The sequence below is a fragment of the Leucopleurus acutus genome (assembly GCF_964270905.1).
Source record: "Leucopleurus acutus genome assembly, chromosome: 21".
Taxonomy (NCBI): Eukaryota; Metazoa; Chordata; class Mammalia; order Artiodactyla; family Delphinidae; genus Leucopleurus; species Leucopleurus acutus.
Genome location: NC_139163.1, coordinates 9,340,445 through 9,366,998, shown reverse-complemented (window position 1 = coordinate 9,366,998; position 26,554 = coordinate 9,340,445). Strand labels below are relative to the sequence as shown.

At 39.7% G+C, this 26,554-nt stretch overlaps 1 protein-coding gene across 1 annotated transcript in view; it reads right to left on the bottom strand.

Annotated features, from left to right (window-relative positions):
* CSMD1 (CUB and Sushi multiple domains 1) overlaps positions 1-26,554 on the bottom strand; it is a gene marked incomplete at its 3' end in the record, with an annotated part of 1,744,596 nt that overhangs the window by 323,692 nt on the left and 1,394,350 nt on the right. Inside the window, exons 13-15 of the mRNA XM_082863948.1 lie at positions 3,710-3,892; positions 2,154-2,480; positions 978-1,172 (exon numbers count right to left, since the gene is read on the bottom strand). Of these exons, the coding sequence (XP_082720074.1) occupies positions 978-1,172; positions 2,154-2,480; positions 3,710-3,892 (705 nt within the window). The remainder of the gene's footprint in view (positions 1-977; positions 1,173-2,153; positions 2,481-3,709; positions 3,893-26,554) is intronic.

Below are 26,554 nucleotides of genomic sequence, written 5' to 3'. Positions count from 1 at the left end.
GTGTCACTATATGTCTATCAGTTGTAACAAGTGTACCATCTGGCGTGGGATGTTTGATAATGGGGGCAGCTGTGCATATATGGGGGGCGGGGGTGTGTGGGAAATCTCTGTACCTTCCACTCAATTTTGTTGTAAACCTAAAACTGCTCTAAAAAATGTCTGCTTTTTAAAAAGTATCTGTATTTCTTTGGCACTTACTAGAGATACTTTTTAAAAAGGCCTTTCTTAGCTCATTGCACTTGGACCATTCTGATAGGCAGGGTATGAGTTTACATTCTAAGTAAATTTTTTTTTTTTACCTGAGTAAACATCAAAGGTAATATCCTCCTTAATTTTTTCCCTTTTGGTTTTCTTACATACGTAACCAGAGTGGAAATGTCAAGAAGAAAATTAGTTAGGCAGTATTTATGTCAGCTACACTAAGGGCAACAAAATAGTTAACTAAAAACTACGTTGTTGTTATAGGTTGAACTATGCACTCCCCCACGATATTCTGGATTCCTAATCCCAGCACCTCAGAATGTGACCTTATTTGGAAATAAGGGTACTGCAGACATAATTAGTTAAGATGAGATCATTAGACTGGGCCCTAGTCCAATATGACTGGTGCCCTTAGAAAGAGGCGAAATTTGGACACAGACACATTCTCACATGAAGAAAACGGGGATGATGATTCTATAAGCCAAGAAACTCTGAAGACTGCCAGCAAACCCACCAGAAGCTGGGAGAGGGGCCTGGAACACAGCTCTCCCTTACAGCCTCAGAAGGAACCAGTCCTTCCGACACCTCGATCTTGGACTTCCGGCCTCTAGAGCTGGGATAGAATAAATTTCTGTTGTTAAAGCCACCAGTTTGTGGTACTTGGTACGGCAGCCCTAGGAAACCAATACTGTTGATTGTTTGTTTGCTTGTCTGTTTTTTAAATTAGATGTACCATTTCAAAGGAAAATAACTGGCAAACAATAGAGGACCCGCACCTTCACAGCGGGGGACAGTGGAGCTCCAGACTACATTCCCATCCTGCAGGATGCAGGTGATGGACTCCGACCCCTGGGTTTTGACAAAGCCATCATCACAGTGGAAAGAGACCGAACTCCCAAGCAGGAACCTGTCACCAAAACGCCGTCCATTTATGGGAATGCCCGGATCGTGGCACTCGTTTTGACCAAATGCTGAAAAGAAAAAGAAAAAAGACTAGAATAAAAAATACTTCCATGTTAATTATGAGTATTAAAACAGAAGAAAACAAAACCACTTATAAAGCAATTTATTTTCCTAAATTTCAGTTATATCTTCATAGATAAATAAACATATTCAATAAACAGAATATTGATGACTAGAGAGACAGAAAGAGATGTATAGAGAGATATCACTATCATCTACACAGCATTTCACAGTTTGAAAGCACTTTTTCACTAAGAAAAACAGAGATGAGATACGTAGGTGATAAAAAAGGTTTTCGGTTCTGACATTTCTAGATTAGCATCCTGGGTCTTGTGTTTACTACCTGCCCCTGGGCAGATTACTCTCGTGATCTGAGCCTAGTTATCTTTATTTACAGAATGAGGAATATGAAGCTTCTATTCCAGAGTTCCAGCAATGTTAAATGAAATAATTCCTGTCAAATCATAAGCACAGCACCTAAGAGAAGTAGGCAGTCAGTAAATTATAACTTATAACTCCTATTTAACATTATTATCTTACTTTATTCCCTCAACAATGCAATTTAAGCAGATGTTCTTAAATATAATCTCTAATGCAAATGAGAAATCTGAGGCAAAGAAAAGTTAGCCACCTTATCAAAATTAACTAAGTATATCCAAGTGCAGGTGTTCTAATCCATGGCTCCTGACCCCAAATGCCTCAGTCCTTTTTACTATTCTATTTTGTTGCATGGAGGACACATGGGTGGATGGATGGATGGATGGATGGAAAACCAGAGAGAGAGAAGACCTGTGATCCAGTCCTCACTATAGGGGTGAGCAGGACACTAACCTAAACGGAGTGAGGTATTTTCTAAGTTCTCAGGATAATGCTATATAATTTTACAAACTGTAATTATAAAACCCCTGGAGCATCAGCCTTGACATTGGGCTTCACACATGTGAGAACCAGGGGAGAAGTGGACATGGGGCAGGTGCGGGCGCACTTACTGGTGTAGGTGATGTTGAAGCCTCTGCCGGTGGTAGAGTGATCCGACTGGAACTCTAGGCGAACGACGTGCCCACTGCTGGCCAGCTGGGAGGGCACCTCGTTGCCAGAGAAAGTGCCCAGCACGGTTATATCCGAAATCCCGTCATCTTTGACTGCAAGGAAGTCGAACTGAGGCTCCACATCGAAGTCATTAAAGATGAGGTGAATTCTGCTGCCAGGCTCAGAGATGATCAACCAGACACAGTTCATGTTGTTACCATACTCCTCTGGATAATTTGGTGAGAGGATAATTCCTGATGATGCCGTAAAGTTGAAGAAACAGGAAACTGTGAAGACACAGATAAATTTTCAAACAATTTTGCCCACATCCAAAGGACTGGCTACATGCGAAGGACTTGGGGAAAATCCATACCTACAGTTACCTAGGATCGTCCAACTGTTTTTAAATGGTGATCCTGGACCATAACATTTTCTCTTTCCCAAGTTGTCAATAGAATACGTTCAATATATAGAACAACTAGAGTCTATACATAATGAAGTGCAAGCTTGATTCAAAAATGATCCTATCAAGTTGACTGAAATTTGGGGCAAATATTAAAATTTCTAGTTGCAACTTTCTGCCTTCAGAAGAGCAAACATTAATATGAAAAAGTATGCCTGTGTCATAAGAACAATTTCCAGAAAACAGTATTGGTTCTAGTCAGTTTTCTACGATAACTTTTCATTTTAAATTTTGTGTTTGCCTTTAAAGTGCATTTTTTCAAATTAATTTTTAAATTATTTATAGGGTAACAATGATTAAACAATAACTTGGAAAATCAGACCGTGTCCTGGGTGGATAATATAAAAATCTGTTGGAATACTTAATGCGTACTCAAAAGTCAGTAATATATATTCACATATATACATTATATATGTGAATATATATATATAAAGCATTTATATATATGTATATTTTACACATATATGAATACATATTCTTCAGTTTTTGGAGGGAACATCTATTGGACTTATTTCTAGGGTGTGGATATGCTTACTATTCCACATAATTTCATATGTGTTCTCAGTCATTGCTATATTTAGTTACAAAACAATCCTGCTTTTCAATTGGCTATTAAGTCCTTCTTTTCTACTTGTTAAAACACTTATGAGGAAGCAGGCAGTTCTTCCATTGAAATGCAAAGTGACAGCATGGCCCATGCTCACAACTTGTCTTAAGTGTCACAGGACATTATTGGGTTGTAAAGACCCCGGGCTCTACTGATGGCTCAAACAGTCTGGCATCAGCCCTTCTGGATGGAAGTGATGCTCTGTTAGGATCTTTCTAGTGGAAAGCTCTCAGTGAGTTAATCTATCTAGTAGTAAGAACATCACTGATTGGTTTTAAGTAAGTGAAGAAGGCATGAGAGCTAGTGTCTGAGAAGCCCTGGCTGTTTCTGGTCAATGTCATGCTCCCAAGCGATGCTGAGAGCTGCCCGCCCTCAGCACCCGCCCTGCTTCTCTCCCCCTCTCAAGGCAGCCTCGGAATAGACCCAGGACTAGGCTCAGTACTCACATACACAGCTGGGCTTGTTGCCAGACCACTGGTTGTTCTGCTGACACGTGATAACTCTCTCCCCCACCAGCTCGAAGGCTGCCTGGCATTCGAAGGTGAGCAAGTCTCCGTGGAGAAAACTGCTGCCTGTCCGCTTCCCATAGGCAGGGATACCTGGGTCCCCGCATCCTCCCTTCTCAATTTCTGAAAATGGGAAAGACAAATGAACCATCAAAAAGGTACACAATTAACATTTTTTAACAATTTTGAAAATGAACAGTGGTTTATTTTTGCATTGTTTCTGTAAACAGTTTCAAAAGGATACTCAATTCATCTAACATTTATTTACAAAAGCGAGAAAAATGTGTACTTTAAATTTAAGAGAAAGGTATTTAACTTATTGTCTTTTAAGGGATACACAAGGCTACACAGATGTGTTGACAATGCAAATGTTACAATTAATAGATGTTTCTTCCTGGTCTACACCCTTCCTGCATATTATCTACAATTGCTACCATTAAAATGTAAACACCAATTTTGCTTTAATTGATGTGTTTTTTAATGTAAGCCATATAAGTTAGTTCATTTCCTACTGAATATTTAAGTCTATATAACCATTTGAATATTCTTTCCCTTCAATTGATGTTAAAACTCATTTATGAAACAAAACAAGTATATTCATGGTCTTCAGATGAAAAGAAAATATGCAGCATCAAGCCTCTTTTCATTATAACATTGTAATGAAATGTGGATACAAATACACCAAAATTATAGATACATTTCAACTTTGCTCTGTCATGTTAACGACACAGAATGTATTAACTAAAATATGTTATTCATTTATTCATACAAAAAATATTCTTTGAGGGCCAACTGTGAGTCAGGCTCTGTTCTACGTAAGGAGGTTAGTGGACAAACAAGACTAAATTCCTGCAGGCATGGGGCTTACATTATATGGACGGAAACAGTAACAATTTTTGAGATGATGAAGGGTAGTTTGAAGTGAAATGCAGGAGGCTGAAGGGTTGGGTGGAGAAGGAAACATGGCCGCTGTGCTCAGGACCTGCAGGGAGATGGGAGGGAAGAGGTGGCTTGCAGAGGAAGGGAGGGACTGGTCCAGAGCAGCCTGTGGGGTTTTTTTTTGGGAAGCAGATGTTGCAGGGATTTCAGGTGATACATGATGTGATCCGATACATGATGTGATACAAGTTCAGAAGACCCTCCGCAGGGCTGGGGAGCAGACGCAGAAGAGTGAGTGTCCACAGTTCAGGACGGTTTCTCTGGGTACGGCTCACAGAGGTGTGTCTCGGTCATCCTTCCCAGATTCTTCACAGGTTTGCACCTCATCATTTGCCGCGACCAAGAGCAAATTCAAAGGTCGGTTTTATTAGCAACCTAAACGTTTTCTGATCAAGTTCTCATTTTTTGGAATGTCTGTGGAAGTGACTATGAGCTGAATTTCCGGGTGGTTTTCAGGCACGTGCCTGCCATGTGGGGAACCTATACCAGCCCAGAGATTGACCCAGAGATAGCTTATTCTCCTCAAGAGGAGAAACTTTACTTTCGAGTGTTCAGGAATTTCAAAGTGAAATCAGCTTGTAATATAATGGTGCTGAACCTTCAACAGGTAGGATATTACCACTTCTGTTTTCTTAGCAAACTAGCAAATGAAACACAAAACAAAACCAAACCAGGTACTGTGTACAGACAGGTTCATCGCACTCTCCTGATGGCTCAGGTATCAAATAAAGAAGACAACCCTAATAGTAACATTTATACAGGAGCTAAAATGTTCCCAGATGCAACACAGGCCCAAGAAAGCCTCAGAGAACACTCTTCCTTAAGGACGGGCCTTGGAGTTCAAGTTGTTGAACTTGAGTTGAACAGAGCTGGGAATGTATCTACTTGAATTTAACACTTGGGATGCCTTGAACCAAATTTCTTTGACTGAAATAAACAAAGGCAATTCAGACCAATGGCTTATAACAGAAAAGACCTTGCATTTGGTGTGGCCCGTCAGTTGGGTAGGGGGGCAGGAGTCCGGGGTCCTGACCAAGGACACAGCTTTGAGGGCAGGAATGGGAACACCAGACTTGGTTTTGAGATTCCCAGGCTCTGCTGGACCACCAGGTGCAATTCAGTCTTGAAAAGTTTCCATTTTCCCTCCCTCAGTTTACTGTTTTCTACCTCACAGGGCGACTATGAGAGCTAAACTGTATAATTCACATTAGTCCCTGGCATATAGGGCTCAAAATATTAGCCACTACTATGATTATTAGCAAACCTTAGACTTCTAGAAGTTTCTTTTTGCCTCTGTGATGCTAAAGTTCGTAACTTTTTATAATGAAATACATTACGGCATTTTGGGGAATACGGTTTCCTACATTAATTGAGTCAGGGAACTCCTGACTTTGCAGAGTGCTCTGAAATAAACTGGTTGTAGACACACAGGGTGGATGTGGATGAGGGTCTTTCCGCTTCCCATGCTGAGGGTCTAGAGCATCCAGTGGTCCTTCATCTCCACTAAAGATGCTGGTTTTCCCTGATGCAAGGCCAGGGCTGGCTGAGCAGAACCTGTTGTCTGGCACGTCTGTTATTAGGAGTTCGGCATGGACTAGTGAGAGATGTATCAGTATCAGTAGGTCCACGTGTGTGAGCCGGACCTACTCATCACCCAGAGAATATGAACGTGTCCCACAATTAGGCCAGTGAAGCTTCATTCGGGCAGCTTTTTTGGACATTCTGCATTCGTGACCCCTACACACGAGCCCTAAGTAATTGTGACAAAATCCACACAGATTCGGATATTTCCCTTGGAGGTCACACTGCCTACACTTGAGAATCTGCATCTACCTCATGTGTTTTCTGAACAAGCAGAACAAGTAAAGTAAGAATAAGACTGGGTTGATGTTGATACAGTAACTGCATCAAACCTCCTTTCTATGCGCAACAAAATGCAAAATGTCAAAGATGACCTTGACGTGCTTTCCTGGAAACAAACACCATTGTTTGTTATCAGTGAAAAGATTGAAGCCCCTAGAGGAAAAAAAAAAGCTGGTCAAATATCTAAATTATCACTAGAAATGGGATTTGGTAACGAGGAGCCTAAAGAAAATATTAGGTTGTAATTATTTCCTCACTCCTTCTCTGATGCTGCTTTTTTAGCAGTTGGGGATATTTGTACAAAAGTCTACTGGGGACTCAATGGAGTTCCTACCGATGTGTTCTTTGACAATGACCTTTAAAAGTACAAATTAATGTTATTCATTTTCACTTTTTCATGTTGATTAATTTTTCTAAATTTTATGAAGTATTTATTTTTGAATATTATTTTTTTTTTTTTTTGATACATGACCTCTTTTTTTTTTTTAACATCTTTATTGGGGTATAATTGCTTTACAATGGTGTGTTAGTTTCTGCTTTATAACAAAGTGAATCAGTCATACATAAACATATATCCCCATATCTCTTCCCTCTTGCGTCTCCCTCCCTCCCACCCTCCCTATCCCACCCCTCCAGGCTGTCACAAAGCACCGAGCCAATATCCCTGTGCCATGCGGCTGCTTCCCACTAGCTATCTACCTTACTATGTTTGTTAGTGTGTATATGTCCATGACTCTCTCTCGCCCTGTCACAGCTCACCCTTCCCCCTCCCCATAACCTCAAGTCCGTTCTCTAGGAAGTCTGCGTCTTTATTCCTGCCTTACCCCTAGGTTCTTTGAATATTATTTTTATAATTGACTTAAACATTTATGTTACATTGACATTACATATTTAACATTCATCTCTAATACATTTGATTTTTATTTGATAGTTTATACTATGCCTATGTTTATATAATACATAATTGGATTCACTACTTTGTAATGTATCTGAGCTCTTTCTTTTTTCCTGGCGTATCAGTATTCATTGACATGTAAACCAAAATACTGAGACTGACAATTGAGTCTGCTATGGCAGAGAACTTATCAGCCGCATTTCTGAGAAAGGATATTAAAACTATTAAGGTGAGCCATATCCACTTGCCAATTATTTGACAATTTTTGATCTACAAAAGTCATTTAATTAAATCCAATCCTTAATCCAAAATGCCATAGCTGCTCTCTTATATTTACCTCATGGTACAGTACACAGCTTCCCTGTAAGGCTGCCTGCTAATTGAGAACCATTATTGCGCCTCTTTTTGTACCAGCTTTGCACCTGCCATGACCCCAACACACAGTAGAACTGGCGCAGATGAATGAACGCTGGTTTGAGTAATAACCAAGTTCCCCTGGACTCCTCTGCACAGCTAAATATCCTGGCTTGGTGTCCCTTATCTGACTCTCTCCACGTGACTTTTCCATGCATCGGGGACTCCCTGTTTCTGGCTCTCACTTCTTCATCTTCTCCTCCACACTCCAAGGAATTGCCCTGCCTTCTCCAAACCCGCCCACAGGAGCACACCTGCAGGTGGACCCACCTGCCAGGTCTGTGAATTGTAGAGACCATTCAGGTCAATCAGGGTACATTTTCCACACACTTGACACCTCTTTGACCTCAGGGTCTCCCAACCCATCCAGGGCTCTCTCATTCCAGCGGCAGAGGCATCCTGAGTGTTCCAGGACACTTCATGCTTCCACGCTGGTCCTCCCGTCAAAGATACTACCCTCTCCCTTTTTATAATATCCCTCTTGGTTAAAGTCCCTTCAAAGCCCTATAATCCAGATTACTTCTGCTCCCTACTCTAGGGTTTACAGGTAGCTCTCCTGTAGAGGTTTAAGAAATAGTCACATCTAGACTGATTGAGATGTGGACCTGTCTTTCTATACCATTACGCTGTTAATTTTTCCAGAATGATAAGCCTTATCTCTCTCTGGACTTCCTAGTACTTAAATAGTGCCCGAAAAAAGTGGACACTTGGCATTGTATTGTTATTTAAAAGGAACTTCTGAAATGTCTGCCCAGGCTTGGGTAGTTTTTAGCTGTAACACAGCCTGCGTAGGTTTTAATTTTTTTCTCTCTATGAAGAGTTACTCACCGTTGCCTAATTGCTTAGTCTGTGACAGATACTTTTGAGCACCATTCACTGTTCTAGCTGTAGGTCTAACAAACAAGTGAGCAGACCAAGCAGCTGGTCTTGTGGAGCGTGTGGCTTAGGGCAGTCAGCAGAAAATACACAAATAGTCTAAAGTATGCCAGACAGGGACAAATGCACTGGAGAAAGAAAGCAGTTAGGAGGAAGTAGAGGGTAGTGAGAGGGTCTTTTCAGGTGGGACAGTCAGAGAAGGTCTCTGAAAAGTGAACCTGTGAGCAGAGACTTGAAGTGGGGGACAGTCAGATGGGTAAGGGAGAAGGCTGTCCCACAGGCAGTGAGGAACAGGTAGCGCTCACGGCTGAGGGAGGGATGCTCCTGGCAGGCAGGCCGAAGAGCAAGAAGGCCACGAGTGATCATGTTCTGGGGATAAAGGCAGAGATGGGGAGGACACGAAAACACAGGACTGACTGAGGACCAGGCTATGCACAGTCTCTAGACTTTTATGCGGATTGTATTCTTCCGTTGTGCTTTATTACAATCATGCTGTAAGAGCTACAGAAACTGGATAATCTATCAAACTGTTTCCTAAATTATTGTGAAATATCGTCCCATAATAAAGATTGGAGAGAAGACACCTAAATGCCACCGTAAGACAAGACTTACCTTAGGGTTATCAGCTGTATTGATTTTAGCTTCTCTGCTGCCAGGAACACCAATCCTAAGTTATTATGAAGATTTACCTTCTATTGACCCATTTATATATGCTTGGTGGGTAGCATGGACTACAGGAAGGGGTATCAGACTGAGAATATAGGTTCAATTCACAGATCTTTCACGTAATAACCAAGGGAACTTTATTATTCCCTTTGATTTTTTAAAAAATTGTGGAACATGCCTTATGTGCTAGGGTACTAGGACCAGGAATGATTTATTATCTTCAGGAAGTCTACAGTCTAGTGATTCGAAGAGACTGTGATGGCTGACCATCACAGGGCACTTGGTGAGACACCTGTCTCATCAAAGATACTCGGAAGTGAATATTAAACATCAAATGTCCTTAAAATAAAAATAAACAGTCAAAGGGAAAACAGACTCTGAACTTTGACATCCTTGCTGTCCAGCCCAGAGCTCTTACCCCGTAGGCCATGTAGAAGTGGTTTGCTCTGGCGCTGTAGGAGTTATGGTCACACGGCAGCTAGACTGGCTCCAGAGGCCGGTGGCTGCCGTCGCCCACCCTGCGCCCCACCCCTGCTCCTTCATGCGGTGGTCTTCTCCGGGCTCCTCTACTTCTTTTCCACTTTAATTTCCATCCTCTTAACAAAGACCCAGCATTCCTGGTCCCCTGATTTCAGGAGGAAACAAGTCAAAAAGGAAAGGAAGAAGCCCTTCAACTTTAGAAATTCAATTGAAGTTGGCCCTTCAAGCATTAGCATGACAGAATGCAAGACCTGAGAATGTCTGAGATGCCTCTGTCTTATTTTTGTCCTTCCTGTTGATCGGAAGTTTTGAGACTGAGAGATTAACTACTGTGCTTGTGGAGAATAAGGCATCCCTGATTCAAGTAAAGTTAAACAGACCCCTCTTTTGCCTGGGCCTCTGTCTTCTGTCTCCATCAGTGGTTCCCAAACTTGCCTACACATCAGAGTCACCCCGGGAGCCCCACCCCTACCAATCACAAATTCTAGTATTTCCCCATGGGCCATTTAGCTACACTGATTGGGAGAGAAGGGAAGAAACAGATGTCAAACAGGACAGTATGTAACTCAGGACTTGAGGCATTCCCTGGTCGTGGGGGGAAGGCATGAGAAGCTGTAGCTTTCATGATGAGGAACCTTGAACCCACTTAGGTGCAGAGCCTGGCAAGGGCTACTTTCTAGTGGACGACAAGGGTTTGAACAAAAGAACATCCAGAATTTAACCCCCTCTTCTCCCAACAAACACACATTTTCCTAGGCTGTGTCATCACTGGAATGCAGATATAGAGATAACATCCCCCCTCAAAAAAAATTACTGATTTAGACCATTCATAACCTCTGGTAATAAATATTCCATAAGTAAATATGTAACCATGTGTGCTATCAAAGGGAAAATTGGAGTAGTTTCCCAATTACGGTCCCTAATTTGGACTAAAACAAAGCTTTGTGTATAAAGAGAGACCGCAAAGTGGATTTATTGTACATGCCTACTTTAAAATAATCACATAGAAATGGTTCAATGTGTGCAATAAATCCACCAATAAATTAAAGTAGTGCAAAAACAGCTAAGTAATCTCACAAGCTAAACTGTCCTCTTTTTCACAGGGCACAGTATGAGTGTCATTAAATAGTATGAATTGTGTTTCATATGGTGTCAGGATTGCATTTGGCTGCTAGTAACCAAAAAGTTCAAGGAACTTAGGCCTAAATTAATGAGCATTTTATTTTCCTCATATAACAAGAATAATGGATGTAGGGAATGCAAAACAGACCAGTGGGTCAGGTCAGTAAGAACCCAGGCTCTTCATTTTTATTTTCCATCACCCTGAATGTGCTGGCTGACATCTTGAGGGTTGTGGTCTCATGGCCCAAAGTGGCTGCTGGGTCTCAAGGTAGGAAGAAAGCAGAGAGTCAAAGTCCCACACAAGGGCAGCCAGTGGGGTTCTTTCTTTAAAAAAAAAAACAAAAAACTTTTCCAGAGGCCCTATCTAGTGACTTCTGCTGCATCTCTTTGTGTCTTGCTGCTCATCTGACCATTTCTACCTCTGAAGGATCCTGGAAATGTAATACTAGCACCTCCCAGACTCTCTCATGGAGGAAGACAAGGAAAATAGTGTTTTCTAAAGTGGCATCTGCATAGCCCATCCACGATATCTGCCACAAAATGCTACAAAAATTAGAAATTGAATTTAACTCCTGCCAAAAATACCATGTCAATGGAAAGGAAAGCCCCTCTCAAACATACAATCCTTTTTAATATGTTTGGCAATGTTAGCTGGTACAGTGTTTAAAAATCTTGTTATTTTGTGTTCAGGAAAAGAGTATAAATACGTTTCTGTAAATTCTTTTGGGAATAAGTTGGGAGTTAAAGGTTAAAAAAAAGGAAATGTCATTCTAGAAAAAATGTATTACCCGAACAATTGTCACAGAGGTAGAAAAATAACAGATTAGGTAAAAAATAAGAAAATGCCTGAGAGTATCATGAATCAAAGCCGTTTTGTGATTCGTTATTCTTTCTTAATTCTGCCATAAAGATCAGGTAGGTGTGAGGTATCTTTTACTGGACTAGAGGACTCTTCAATTTGCTGACTTCCGATTGATTTGTACTGTCATGGTTGGAAACCACATTTGGATGGCCAGTCATAAAGAAGAGAAAGAGGTGCATAATCAAGAAAAAAAGAAGTGAATTTTAATTTTAGAAACTAGGGAGCCTGTTAATAAATTATCTGCTCCATTAGTTTTTTTTTTTTTTTCCTAAGGAGGCATTGACTGTACCAAAATGAAGCTACTTTTGCTAGCATTTCACACGCTTTTAGTTAGCAGCCCTGGAACATCAACTCACTGTTTCCTCCAAGTGTTTTACAGCCAGTTTTTCTCACAGACAGGAAGTCACACTGCTTAGAGATGACTATCCTATATCTGCTTTACTGGGACAGATATTGCATGTTTACTTTCTCTACTAAGTGTTACTAAATAACATTTACTATATAAAACTAAAGATAAACATTCTGGATTTACTGTATCTGCTAAGACAGATGTCTTGTGCCTACTTTACAGAGATTATTTTTGGACTGAAATGGGCATTTAGCTATGCATAATTTAAACATTTTTCTAGACTAATTTTGTCAACTTTGCTCTACAATTAGGCACAACATTTGGGCACTTGATTATCCAATTATCTGTGCATTAGAGCGAGCCCAAAATTGCTTCTGGAAAAGCATCTTGGCTTTGCCCACAGTACTTCATTAGGTCACTTCTAAAGAGTTGGCATCACATCTACTCAGTCATGTGTTCTTGTTAAGCATTTCATCTTATATGATAATGTCATTTTATCCAGGCATATGGCTCTGTCCTAATTTGGCAAACCGGGATATCTGCATCGCAAGTACTTATCTGGGAATACAATATTGAATTAACTGCTAATCAATTATTATTCAGAGATGCTATGGACAGAATTTTGTCACCTCATAATTCATACCCTGAAACTCTAAGCCCCAACATGGCTACATTCGGAGGTAGGGTCTTTAGGGAGGTAACTAAGGTTAAATGAGGTCATAATGACTGGGCTCTAATCCAATAGGACTGATGTTCCTTTAAGAAGAGGCACCAGGGATTTGCACACAGCCAGAAGACAGTTACACACAAGCCAAGAAGAGAGGTCTCAGGAGAAATCAAACTGGCAACATTTGGATCTTGGACATCCGGTCTCCAGAAATGTGAGCAAATAAATTGTTGTTTCAGCCACCCAGTCTGTGGTACTTTGTTCTGCCAACTCCAGCAAACTAATTCAATTTAAATGAAAGACACACTACTTATGGAAAACTGCATGAAGCTATGCCCATGCAGTCAGTTTACTCTTCTAGAATAGGTTAAGTCTTTCATTAGGTCAAGACAGGGCCACTTTTACATTCCCTTGACATACTTTTGCTTACTGACTTAAACTTCAGAATCATGTCACTGGCATATATCGAGAGTTGTTGAAAGAGTCTGTTGCTCTTTATTCCTGTTGATAAATACTTCTTTAAAATACTACTGAGAATATTGTTTACATTTTACTGAAATATTATTTCTATGAAGCCCAAAGGGAAACATTATTCTCTGATGTTAGTAGACTAATTATTGGGAAACTGGTTTATTTTTATTCTATCAACTTTATGATCATGTGAAGAAAAGACACTGATGAGGAAAGATGGTAGGGATAATGGCGTGAAGGTCTCGGGGTGAGAATTGTTGGTGTTGGGGGACCAGAAGGAACAATAGTGAGCACACAAGAGGGTGGGAATTGAGTATCTAGAGCATCAAAGTTCATGGTGATGATGAGATCTTCTACAGGACCACAGGAGTGACTGACCAAGATGCTAGCTATCTGGAGGCTGTAGTATCTCTGGTCCTTTCTGCTCTGTGAAGGGCTCATGCTTGGTCTTTAACTTTCTCATCTTTTAAGTGGGAAGCTTTTCCTGGATGAGCAATTTGCTAAAAGGAAGAGGTGCTGGTGCTTAAGTTGGATAAAAGGAACCTGCATTTGGTCTGTTGTTTATAACACTTTCACCAACATTCAGCCTAGAGGGTCACAGGCCATTAATCATGAGAAAGTGAAGATGATGGTTCACAGTCCTGTTGCTCAAATGGTCAACTCCATGTTGAGAAGCAGAAGTGCATCTGTTTTCCTGCGAAGCATCGTGAAGCCTGGGGGTTTGTCACAGCTACGAAGGGGCTACTTTCCCCCCAATTTCTCCTCTAGGCTCTCACACTAAAAGTATGTAGTTGATGAGGATGACATACGTGTATGTTTCCCTGCTCAGAATTCCCGGTTCTCTACCCTGTGATGCCACTTAGAGAAGGTCCTGCAGCCCGCCCATATATCTTGACCCTTCAGCTCTAATCAGCTGTTATCGATTTGCCCTCATATCTGCAGATTCAACCAACCACAGATGAAAAATATTCAGTAAAAGAAATTCCAGAAAGTTCCAAAAAGAAAAACTTGAATTTGCTGCACACCAGCAACTATTAGATAGCATTATAAGTATTCTAGAGACAATTAAAATATGCAGAAGGATGTGCAGATGTGCATTATATGTAAATACTACGCCACTTCATATAAGGGACTTGAGCATCCTCCGATTTTGGCATCCTCAAGGTGAGGGAGTCCTGGAACCAGTCCCCTGAGGATACTGAGGGTCAACTGCACAAACTCCTTTGGAGAGAAGCACAGAGCCCTCCCTACACCTTCCTGCTGGTCTCCCTGACCTGGTCCTCCTCTTCACTGAGTGTTTCCATCCTCAGCTGATACTGCTCTTTCAGGTTATAGATGGTTCCATCAAAGATGGAATAACTCCTTTTTCTTCACATTTCTCATTTTCCTTGTTACTTAGTTCGGTTCAGAGATGAATTGTGAGCAGAGTAATGTTATTCCTCTACCTTTAGTCAGAAGCCTGCTCTATTCTTTTCATAGATTTGGAAGAATTCACTTTGGCATGATTTTATATTGAGAGGTTTAGGTGAAGGCCACATTATTATAATTTTCTCATTGTTTTTATCAAGGGTATACTGTGCTCAAAACATTTATAATAAGCATTCCAGAAGTTCAGTTTATTTCTCAGAACTATCTCTAATGCCATTTCCTTCCACATTTCCCCATATTACTTTATATTTCTCAAAGATGTTGATGAATATTTAAAAGTATCTGCAAGATTTCTTCTCCTGTTTTGAATTAAAGGGAATTCTACAACTACTTTTAAATACGCTATTTTTTACTGACGAAGATTCTCATTTCAGTTTTGGCACCAACAGGCTCTAAAACCCAAACCACTTTATTTTACCTTATTAATAAACAAAATGGGATGGGACTAGATAACTGCTGATATCTCTTCCAGTTTTGTATTTTTATGACATCCTGAAATCTTAGGTGTAGAACCTACCAACAAAACTATGAATCATCAATCTTCATTTTCCCATGATTCATAATTTTTACTAAAAATACTGTTTTAGGACTATCCCAAAGAACTGACACAGTCCATTTATGATGGTTACTGTCACCCAGCCTCCTAAACCCCAAGATACACCGCACACAAACATGTTTATAGTTTTGGCTGAATTCCCGAATATTCTGCACTGCCCCAGGGTTTTGCTGTTCGCTGTCCACAGTCTTTCATCGTCACTGCTGTCATTTGAATTTTATTTCTCTGCTCCCCATTTTGCCTCCTCATTCCACTTTTGAGGCTGCAGCCAAAATACTCTTTCTGAGCCCCAGATCTCATTATGGCCCTACCTTGCTTGAAATGCCTCTGGTGAGCCCCTTCCTTCCTAATCCAAGTGCTTTCGCCTGATTCAGAAAGCCCGCCATCACTAACTCCCCTGGGTCATCTTTCACCACCCTGTCCTTGCGACCACAGTCCAGCTGCTGCAACTTCCTTTAGTACCTGACAGTATCTCCTCCTTTCAGCCTTCAAGCCTGCTGTAAACATTTTGTCTACTCTTGTCTTTCATCTGATCCATTCAATCCACTGTCCATATTCTAACTTCAACTGCACTTGCTCTGGGATAGCCTTGATCCCATGCTCTGCCTTCACCTGTCTCTTCTCTGTTGTAAGACTTGTCACTGTGCATTTTATTTATCTTTCATGCTTTACTATTGTTTGCTACCCATCACACTTATGATGCACTGACTCATTCTTGAAATGTTTATCCAACTCCTAATTCACCTAGGATCCAAGGTGGGGTAGATGAATTTAGGAAAAAGGTGTATCTTTTATTATCTGAAAAGAAAAAAAATTCTATTAAATATAATAATGGTGTATTTTATGAATAAGTAAAAACTGTGTTTATAAAAAATGTTTGAATTACTCTGGAGAATTTAATGAAGCCCAATCACTTCTTAGCTCTTGTTGTAGGCTGAGATCTAGGGAAACTGAAAAATATAGAAGTAATCAATGAAAATACATTTTCTTTACTGATAAAATGCGTCTATTTTGTTTGAAAATGTTTTCATGATAATGAGTTAGATAAAATAATATTTTGCCAAATAAGAATTTGGGTTGGATATAATATTTAATTCTCAGCCCTAAAAATGACTGGCCACTAGCATCAAGGACTTATTATACTTGTGAACTCTTTTTTAATATAAATGTTCTTTAGCTGTACTTCAGGAAATCAGTATTTTTTTTTTAAATAACAGAGGGTAAACTATTACCAGAGAAACAGAGAAAGCAACTCTTAAATTATAAATCGGTCAGTGTAGAACTATGGTGGATTTCCACACATCCATTTCCATTGACAGAAGTATTTGTTGCCCACTTGAATTTCAAAAAGTCCGAAAAGAAGGCAGGATGAGACAAAATATAATTATCCTATCAGAAACATCAGCATGATTGTTTGGTTGGCTTTGTATAACCAACCGTGGGTTGTCGCAATTGATATGCTGGAAAGTGCCCGGGGAGACTGCCCGTTTCCACTGTCAGCAGCAAGTATGGGCAAGGCTGTGTGTGGGGCAGCTGGAAATGCAGGACAGGCATCGCTGACCATCCTTTGGTCTCTGGGATCTGTGTCCGCACACAGACGGAGACTCACCAACAGCTTTAGCAGGCTCCTTCTCTTCCATTCCAAAGGTACTCAGGGAAGTTCTTTATAAAAAAGTACTCAGTGATTAAAACTGAATCCTAAAATTATATTCACTCACAGTCATACATACAGACAGCATTTCTATAAATTTCAGTAGATAATATTGGATTACATGAGCTAATATCCCTTTTAGTGAGAATGATTTATTAAACTTTTAAAACATACCATGTTCTGGACCAGTTGCTGTGCATTGTCTCACTAAACTATTCCCGACAAAGTGATACCAGTTCTGTTTGACATGTGAAATACACTAATAATGTATTACTTGTATTATTTGATCTTCCAAATTATCACAAAATTGACTGAGAGTGATGTCATCAAGACAGTGACATAGGTCCTTCCTGACTTACTCCCCCCTCCCACAAGAAGACCAGCTAGCAACCATCCACAGACAAGACACCACTGTGAAAATCCCAGAACACAGGGGTGAGGTGGAAGCAGCCCCTGGACCACCCCCAGACTGAGAGGAACTTCATTTTTTCACAGAAATAGAAAAAAAAAATCCTAAAACTTGAATGGAGCCACAAAAGACCCCTAGCCAAAGCAATCTTGAAGATGAACAATGTTGGAGGCATCACACTTCCTGATTTCAAACTATACTACAAAGTTACAGCAAACAAAACAGGAAGGCACTATCATAAAAGCAGAAATACAGACCCATGGAAGAGAGGGAAGAGTCCAGAAAGAAACCCACTCATACAGTCAACTAATATTTGACAAAGGAGCCAAGAATACTCAATGAGAAAATGATAGTCTCTTCAATAAACGGTGCTGGGAAAACCAGATATCTACATTCAAAAGAAGGCAACTGGACCCCTTACACCACCCACAAAAACTAACTTCAAATGTGTTAACATCTTAAACATAAGACCTGAAGGCATAAAATTCCTAGAAGAAAACACAGGGAAAAAGCTCCTTGCCATTGGTCTTGGCAATGATTTTTTTGGTGTGATACCCAAAACACAAGCAACAAAAGCAAAAATCAACAAGTGGGATGACTTCTCCACAGCAAAAGAAACGATTAAGAAAATGAAAAGGTAACCCATGAAAAGAGAGAAAATATTTGCAAATCATCTATCTGATAAGGAGTTAATATCCAAAAAATATAAGAAACTTATACAAATAAGATAAAATATTCCTTTAAACTCCATATGGTTTCTCACAGGATTAAAATTAATTAATTTCTTCAGAACACACATTGCTCCAGCTATTCAGGTAATATCTCTTTAAATGTGTTAGAAACATTTAGATTTTAGAAAACTAAAGCTGTTCTCTCTCATAAGCTCAGGTCAAACCTTTTACAGATTACGTGAGGTCTGAACACAGCTTCTTAGACTTTGACGCTTGTGATAAAAGAAATTCTGCAGAGCTTGTATGTTCACCTTTTTCTCATTTGCTACTTGACTGTCATCTCTAATCTGAATTTGGGATTAAAAAAACAGAAACCAGAATAGATAATCGATGGCTACCAGATGACTGTTGTGCAGTGGGAGTTATTAACCCAAGGACAGCTCTCAAGATCAGTAAATGTTCCTATTTCTGGCTGAGCGAAGAGCTGCTGGAAGTATAGTTTTTTTTGTGCAAATGTCCACACAGCACCTGCTCTTAGATTAATTCTCATTTTTCTGGGGCTTTGATGCAGGAATCTCTAAAATAATTGATTTCCTTGCATCACCTTTAAAAAACAAGACTGCAGCATATGAATGGCCATCAACCAATCATGCCCTTTGCAGATGGTGCCTGGGCTTCTCCCCACTGGTGGGTAGGCGTAGGCTCCCTGCATTTCAGACAACCGTGTGGACACAGCATAACCAGGCACCTGGAGAGAACTGAGGTCTCCCATGACTATCTCCTCTCCATCACAATCAACAACATGACCCCAAAACATAGCAGATTGCTACTACAGTGGCCTGTGCTTGTTAAAATTATGTGTAATCATGCTTAATTAGGGTGTTCAGGGGAAATTCTGTTGTGTGCATAAAATACTGTATTTGCTTTTCAGGAAAATGTGCTTTGTTTGGCTAAAACAAAAATGAGACGCTCTCAAAGATGTTATCAACAGCTAAGATGAGTCAGGAATGATGTTGCTCTGTTTCTCTTTCCCCTCGGGGCCCCCATCCTGAATTACAGGATCCTAGAAATCCAGAAGACACATAACCACAGACATAAACTCTTCTAGCTCTTCCTCTCTCGTCTCACAGAAGCTACTGGACTATCAGTTCCCAAACTCAGGGTCAGTACTGTCCAAACTAAGGGACAGGGCCTCAGAGAGCACTTACGCACAAAATGACGATTTTATTCAAGATACTGATCAGGGACTCTAGGAGAGCCACATTTACTTGGCCAAATTCTCTGATCTCCCTGCTGACCCAGGAACCTGATTTGAGACCTAAAAGCTGACTTTGAGCTGAAGATTGAGACCCAGTAGTGCTACCTGTCTCAGTGCAGAGGGTTGGCCCTGCAGCCTGCAACATCATGGGGTCCTGTCTTCTGATGCTACTTCATGGGAGCAAGAGAAACATGCATCAAAATCACCGGGCACCAGCAGGTTCTCCACAAAACTGTCAAGGTTATCAGAAACAAAGAAAGTCTGAGAAACGGTTATAGCCTAAGGAGGCACGTTGAGTAAATGTAACCTTGGATCTTGAATGGGCTCCTGGAACAGAAAGAGGCCGCTAGGTAAAAACTACGGAAATCTGAATGAAGTGCAGACTTCAGTTAATAACGTCTCAACGTGACAAATGCAGCATACTACAATATAAGACTCTAACGAGAGGAGAAATTGTGTGTGGGGTATATGGGAACTCTACTATCCTTGAAACTTTTCACTACATCTAAAACTGTTCTAAAATTTTAAAATACATATTTTGAAGCAAACACATATAAGCATTATTAAAAATGTGCCCCTACTATTTTAGTTGAAAAGCTAGCCAAAGGCTGAAATTTGGGGCCTCCCTCTATCCCGTTGTCATGCTTTCAATTATACTTTTAGGCATAGGTCATAGAGTATTAACAGTTTAAACTTTCTATTACAGCCACCATCATGTTCATGGGTTGAAAGGATTCTTTAAAAACATCTAAAGATATTACACATTTGCACACCGATATATAATTGATAAGTAAAATGCTTTCCGTGATTGAGAATAATCGCTGATATTTCCTGATTCTTGTTGTCCCATTGTCTAATAATCAGGTTTTATGTTACATTAAAAAGACTGACACTGCATATTGATAGTGTTCTTCTGGGCTGTTCATTTAAAAACCTGTGTGAACTTTTATTGTGGTGGTGGTCTTTTTACTACAGTATTTGAAAACAGTAAAACTGTATTTGGTTGGTTCTATGCTGACTTTCAGGGTGGAATAATGAAACATATTTTTAAGAATTTACGGAATGAGTAGGGTTTTTTGGTTGTTGTTGTTAAAGTGATAATGCAAGATACTGAAAAGCTAACTCTAGAGGAAAATGCATCAATGGTCTTTACAGACTGGACCCAGTGACTGGCCAGGAACTTCCCAGAGGGTGATGGGTGGATACATGGTAGGAAGGCCTCTCTGGAGGGCTCCTGAGGAAGTCACACAAGTAATGTGATTTCTGTCACCACAGTTCTTCCTCTTCTAGAGATTCACATAAATAGAATCATGCATTACCTACATTTTTGTGTCTGGCTTCTTTCACTTAGCATAATGATTTTGGGATTCATTCATGCTGTCTTGGATATCAGTAGTTACAATTTTTTATTGCTGAATAGTACTCCATTGTATGGATATACCACATGTGTTTATCTGATTAACAGCCGACGGACCTTTGCGTTGCTTCCAGTTTGAGCTGTCCCCATTTCCTATGAATCAAGTGTTATGAACACTGAAGCACAAATCTTGTGTGGACATGTGTTTTCCTTTCTCCTGAGGGGATACCTAGGAGTGAAACTGGTAGGTCATGTAATAAACATATGCTTCTCCCAGACTCCTTGTCTCTCCTTACCACTTAGATAACAGAGGATCATCTCCACTAGCCCCACGGACCAGCCCTTTTGTTTAAATCAACTGATTCAGACCCGGAAAGAAACAAACACCTAAATTACTTAACTATTTTCAGATACTTACAAAATCAGGAAAATCTTCTCATGCTATCACTTAAAAAGGCAGACTCTCCAATGGTCTTTGAGAAAATAAAATTATAATTTGCTTCTTTTTAAAAAGTAACTTCTGTTTTTAATATACTCATTCTTCAACTACAAATAGGGACGTACACATTTTTATCAATATAGGGAGCTAATTTTCATGCAAGGGCAAATTGTAAATATATCACAATTTACATAAAGTTTATTTTGTTTGTTTTAAAAAGGCAGATATTGCCTACTTCAGTCTATTTATGCAGAATGCAATTTGCTGAGATTAAAAGTTTGGGAAACTGCTGAATAGTTGGCCACGGTGCCTATTACTGCATTCACTGAGAGTACATCAAGGAAAAACGTATCAAAAAGTCACATACCTAGTTTGTGTTCACATTCACAGTTGTATATGAATATGTGTAGCTTTGTGATTCTGCCATAGGTCATGCAGAGTGGAAAAAAAGTAAAAAGATTCTTTTGCTGTTATTCTTATAGTTTTTATAATTATACTTAGTGATGTAATAAAGATGATACCTAAAATACCACACGAATATCATAATTTGGACACAAAATGATTCTCATCACTGATAAAAAGAAAAATTTATGTGTTCTTGTGATATAAAATGACATCACTTCCTTTGCCATTCCTATTAGGACAGAAGGGTTCATATTAGTCAAAAAATATAAAATAAATACATTAAAAAAATATGTCATCTGCCATTCAAATAACAGTAGCTTAAAGGAAGGTGCCTGTTGCTGTAAACTCCCAGGAAGATGTGCTGCCCTGATGGTGACAAGGGTAGACTTCCTGCGTCATAAATGCCTTTGGTGGTAATTACAGTTACGTGTTGAAAATGCCCTGTCCTGCATGGGGGAGCAGCGAGCTTCCATTTTCCTGTTGTGCCTGTAGTTGTTCAGCACTTCTGCCCTCAAAACACTGAAGAAAAACTGACTAGATTCAGCTGCTCTCTTTCTGTCTTTCTGTCTAAAAGATGTACATGTAACCAAGGTAAGACCACAGCACCTGCATATGTGCACTTGTGACGAGTTTGGATCACTATGATCTATTAATATTGAACTGGTCAAAGAAAACCCAGAAGATTTAGCATGTAGAGACCAACAGCGCTGAGTAATGGAATCTGCATTGTGCTGGCCACTCAGAACAAAAGGAATTTTATCTCCAGTAGAACTGAGTCACTACCAACCTCACACTTGGGTCTATATAGGATAAGAAACAGTGAACTGGAACTGCTCTGAAAATATCTCTAATAATTTGTGAAAAAATAAAGAATCAAAGCAGGTTATTGCATGAAACTAAAACTAATTGACATTTTCAAATTTTGTATTTTCCTGTCTCTCACAGTTTCCATTAAATAACAGTGAATACAAGGGAAGGGCATTTGCTGCTTCTAGAAAGTTGATGCCTCTAGAATACCTAGGATTTTATTCTCTGTGAGGTTCACACTGCTCCCAAGAATTCCATCCCACAAGTCACAAGACTTAAATGATTTCTTCATCATCATCTTTTTTAATATAAGAAGCTATTCTGTCCTGTAGATTAAACATCACATGGTCAACAGCAGACTCGTAGATATTTGAGAACATCCCTTGACTGCTCTGACTCATTTTAATGAGGACGATCACGTTTAAAGTCAATCAATGGAGAGGTAAGCTTGGCATGCATCCCTACTGGCTCTCCCAGACGATTCCTGCATCTCATTCTTCAATGTCACTTGAAGTGACTTCTCCTTATTAAACAACAGGACAGATGATGACACAAGGCAAAAATACACTGTTTTTTTTCCTTGTCTCTGCCTATTTCAAGGTGAGACACTCTAATCAGTTTTTTTTTTTAATGTATAAACTTACATTCTTTTTTAAATGGTAGAAACACTCCCTCAGCTGCCCGCACTAAGCTTTGCAGTTCACATAAACAGGGTACCCGGTAGTTGGTGTGAAGCTGCATTTACTGGTCTGTTACTAGTTATGTTACTTTGGAAACACTCGGTAAACTTAACAAAATATGCTCAGACTTTACTGTGCTTTGAAAATTTAAGGCCACCGTACTTCATTCCAAATCATAAAATGCCACAAATAAAATTGGACAGACACCCAAAAATGAAGACAGAAACAGTCTCGCTTTCTTTAAAGCCAAAGTTACTAATAAGTAGATGACCCCGTGCCCTATTTAGTAATAATTAGAAGCAATCATAAAAATTAAGTATTGCTAATAATATTTAACTATTCATCAACTCCTACAGATATATTTTTGAAAAACTTAAAATGAAGACTTCCGTAGTCAAATGGTCAAAATGTTTAATAAAGATGAAAGGAAAAGAAATGACTTTGTACTAATTGACTCCTGAATATGGAGATTATTTTACACTCCATGGGAGCCTTTTCCCATCAATACTATTTATGAGAAGATATTCATATTTCAGATCCATTAGGTACAGAACAATTTATTAGGCCAGAGTCTGCAAATCCAATATTCATAACAAGTCCTGCAAAATAATAGTGTTCATAAAACTTCTGTGCACTACATTGATCTCTTTTATAAGGTTTTCTCCAAATTCCATGGTAATGTAAAGGCAAGTATCTAATTTTCTCAATCAACTAATAAGCTATTTTAATCAAATTCAGAAATAAAACAAGAGCTCTTTCAAAACCCTCTCTAGGGGACCAATTGCCTCAGAGGAGGTGTTTTCATGTCAAATCAATTGCTGTCAGGGATTGCATCTGTTAGCATCTGTTAGCATCTGTTGATGAGTTGAGCTGGGAAACCCCAGGGCTGGCAAGTGCCCTTGGAGAGGTCTGAAGTAAGAAAGTAAATGAGCTGTAACACCTAGAAGTGAAATTAAGGTTAACTCAGTCAAGAACCAAGCCTTCTTTGTCAAATCACATTATCTCATAACAGCCTCCACTGTTTCTTATCCCTGAACTCCATGAGTAAACAGGTATTCTTCTCCCAGAGCCTGACGTTTAACATTAAGTAGATTTTTTAAATACTACATAGTTTTCAAAAGTCCCAAACAATTTCTGCTGGACAGTTTGGGGGACTAAAAGCAACATTCACACCACACACAAGGAATGCTCAATCAGCATTCAAAGCAAACAAAGAAAGAGCTCTGCAGCCAGAACCGATTCCGGATGGAACTTCCAAGGGGAAGAGCGTCCTGGAGAAGCACAGAGAAGCAGACCTCCTGGAGCTTCTGCAAACTTTCAGACTGTAGCAAAGATCCTGACAGAAGCTGGGCTTCAAAAAACATGACACCAGAAAGCAAACAACATAGAGGATCTTAAATATCCCTCCAAAATGTGTATACTGAGTGAGGTTCCCAAAGAAACTATTCAAATTCAAATGATGGGGGAGAAAAGATTTTCACATACACTCAGTAGAGAGGCTAAACTTTAAAAGACTGACCACACCAATGCTGGCAAGAATTTAAAGAAACTGAAACCCTCATGAATGGCTTGTGGGAATACAAATGCTACAACCACGTGGGGAGACAGTTTGGTAGCTTCTTAAAAAGATAAACAGTGCTACTTGACCATCCACATGCAGGCAGGTACTCTGGAGAAATGAAAACATACATACAAAGACTTGTACACAGGTCTTGATAGGAACTGTCTCCGTAACAGCCCCAACGAGGGCACAGAAGCAAAAGGAAACTTTCAGGGCTATTATCCTGACTGTGGGAGCCTTGAAAACAAGTGGCTACATTGCTCGAAGCTCATCAAATTATACATTTTTAAAATGCACATACAATATACCTTCATAAAGTTGTTAAAATGGCTATTCAGTATGAAATTTGATATGAAATAAAGTATGCTGGGTGTTAATTATTCGTTCCTCTAATTTATTTTTTTTTTAGATTTATTTTATGAATGTATTTATTTTTGCCTGCATTGGGTCTTGGTTGCTGCACGCGGGCTTTCTCTAGCTGTGGCGAGCGGGGGCTACTCTTCGTTGCGGTGTGCGGGTTTCTCACTGCGGTGGCTTCTCTTGTTGCGGAGCACAGGCTCTAGGCGCATGGGCTTCAGTAGTTGTGGCCCATGGGCTTAGTTGCTCCGCGGCATGTGGGATCTTCCTGGACCAGAGCTCGAACCCATGTCCCCTGCATTGGCAGGCGGATTCTTAACCACTGCGCCACCAAGGAAGCCCCGTTCCTCTATAGTTTATAATTTTTATCTTACCTATAATGAGTAACCAATAGCGCCCCATCCCCTACTGCCCCAAAACATTCACGCCCATGGCCAGAGCTGCTGTGTCTGGTCCCACAGGCTGTGCAATGAAGTGCTCCAGGGGTGGTGGTCACTGACTATTTCTTATTTGTCTATATCTGTATCCACCAACTGATATCTGTGTGGGTATGCATGTATATGTATTTATATACTGGAATTATAAAGGAGAAATCTGAGATAAAATATAGTTACTAAATATATATATAAAATATATATGTATACATATATACATACATATACATAAAAATACACACAGATATATGTTTCATATTTCCTCCATGATACACCTTCTATGGAGATCTAGGTATATCTGCTGTAAGGAAGATGTTATAGCATTATTATTACCAATGTTAATAACAACAGATAATATTTAGTAACTGCTTACTATGTGCTGAGAACCATGTAAATTACTCAATACATGTTATATAAATTTTAAACTAGTTTATAAGCAGAGGCTGTATCTGCTTTGTTTTTCCTTACTTTTCCTTTTTTTTTAATGCTGAGCACAGTGGCTGGCACATAGCAACTATTTAATTAGTATTTATCATGGGGATACTGTTTATGCAGCTTCTTTCATCTTTGTACCAGTTGACAGAATTTTTGCAAATACATGAGATAGATTCTATCATTTAACTCACTTTACAGATAAAAGAACTGAAACTTGAAGAAAATTAAGTAATATTCCAAACATTGAACGGTCTCAATCATAAAGGGTGAAGATAAGGTTTAAATTCAGGGTTTTCTGACTGCATGATTGGAACTTTTAATCCTCTCTTCTTGTTTTAGTTCCTCCTGCTGGCGAGGGGTCCTGGGAATTAGGTTCCAGGCTTTTGGACCTGATGATACAGGATAGAGATGATAAAAGTATGGGAATGGTGTTGAGATGCCAATGGAGCTGCCTCTCTGGCCCTCCCCACAGGACAGAGGAGCTCTAGATATTTCATAATCCCCCAGTTTGTTATAACAGCTAAAAATCAGTGCCCCTCAGTTTCCACATCTATTTACAGATGTAATATCTGGGCTGCTGCCGACCCTGCAGGACCCTGATGACCATTCTTCGCCCTACAGAAATGCAGTAACCTTGGATACTCAGAATTTCCCCATCCCCTGTTCCACTAGTCAGTTTCTGAAATGCACCACTTTTATATTCCAGTCTGTGTGCCCATTACTTTTATCAGAA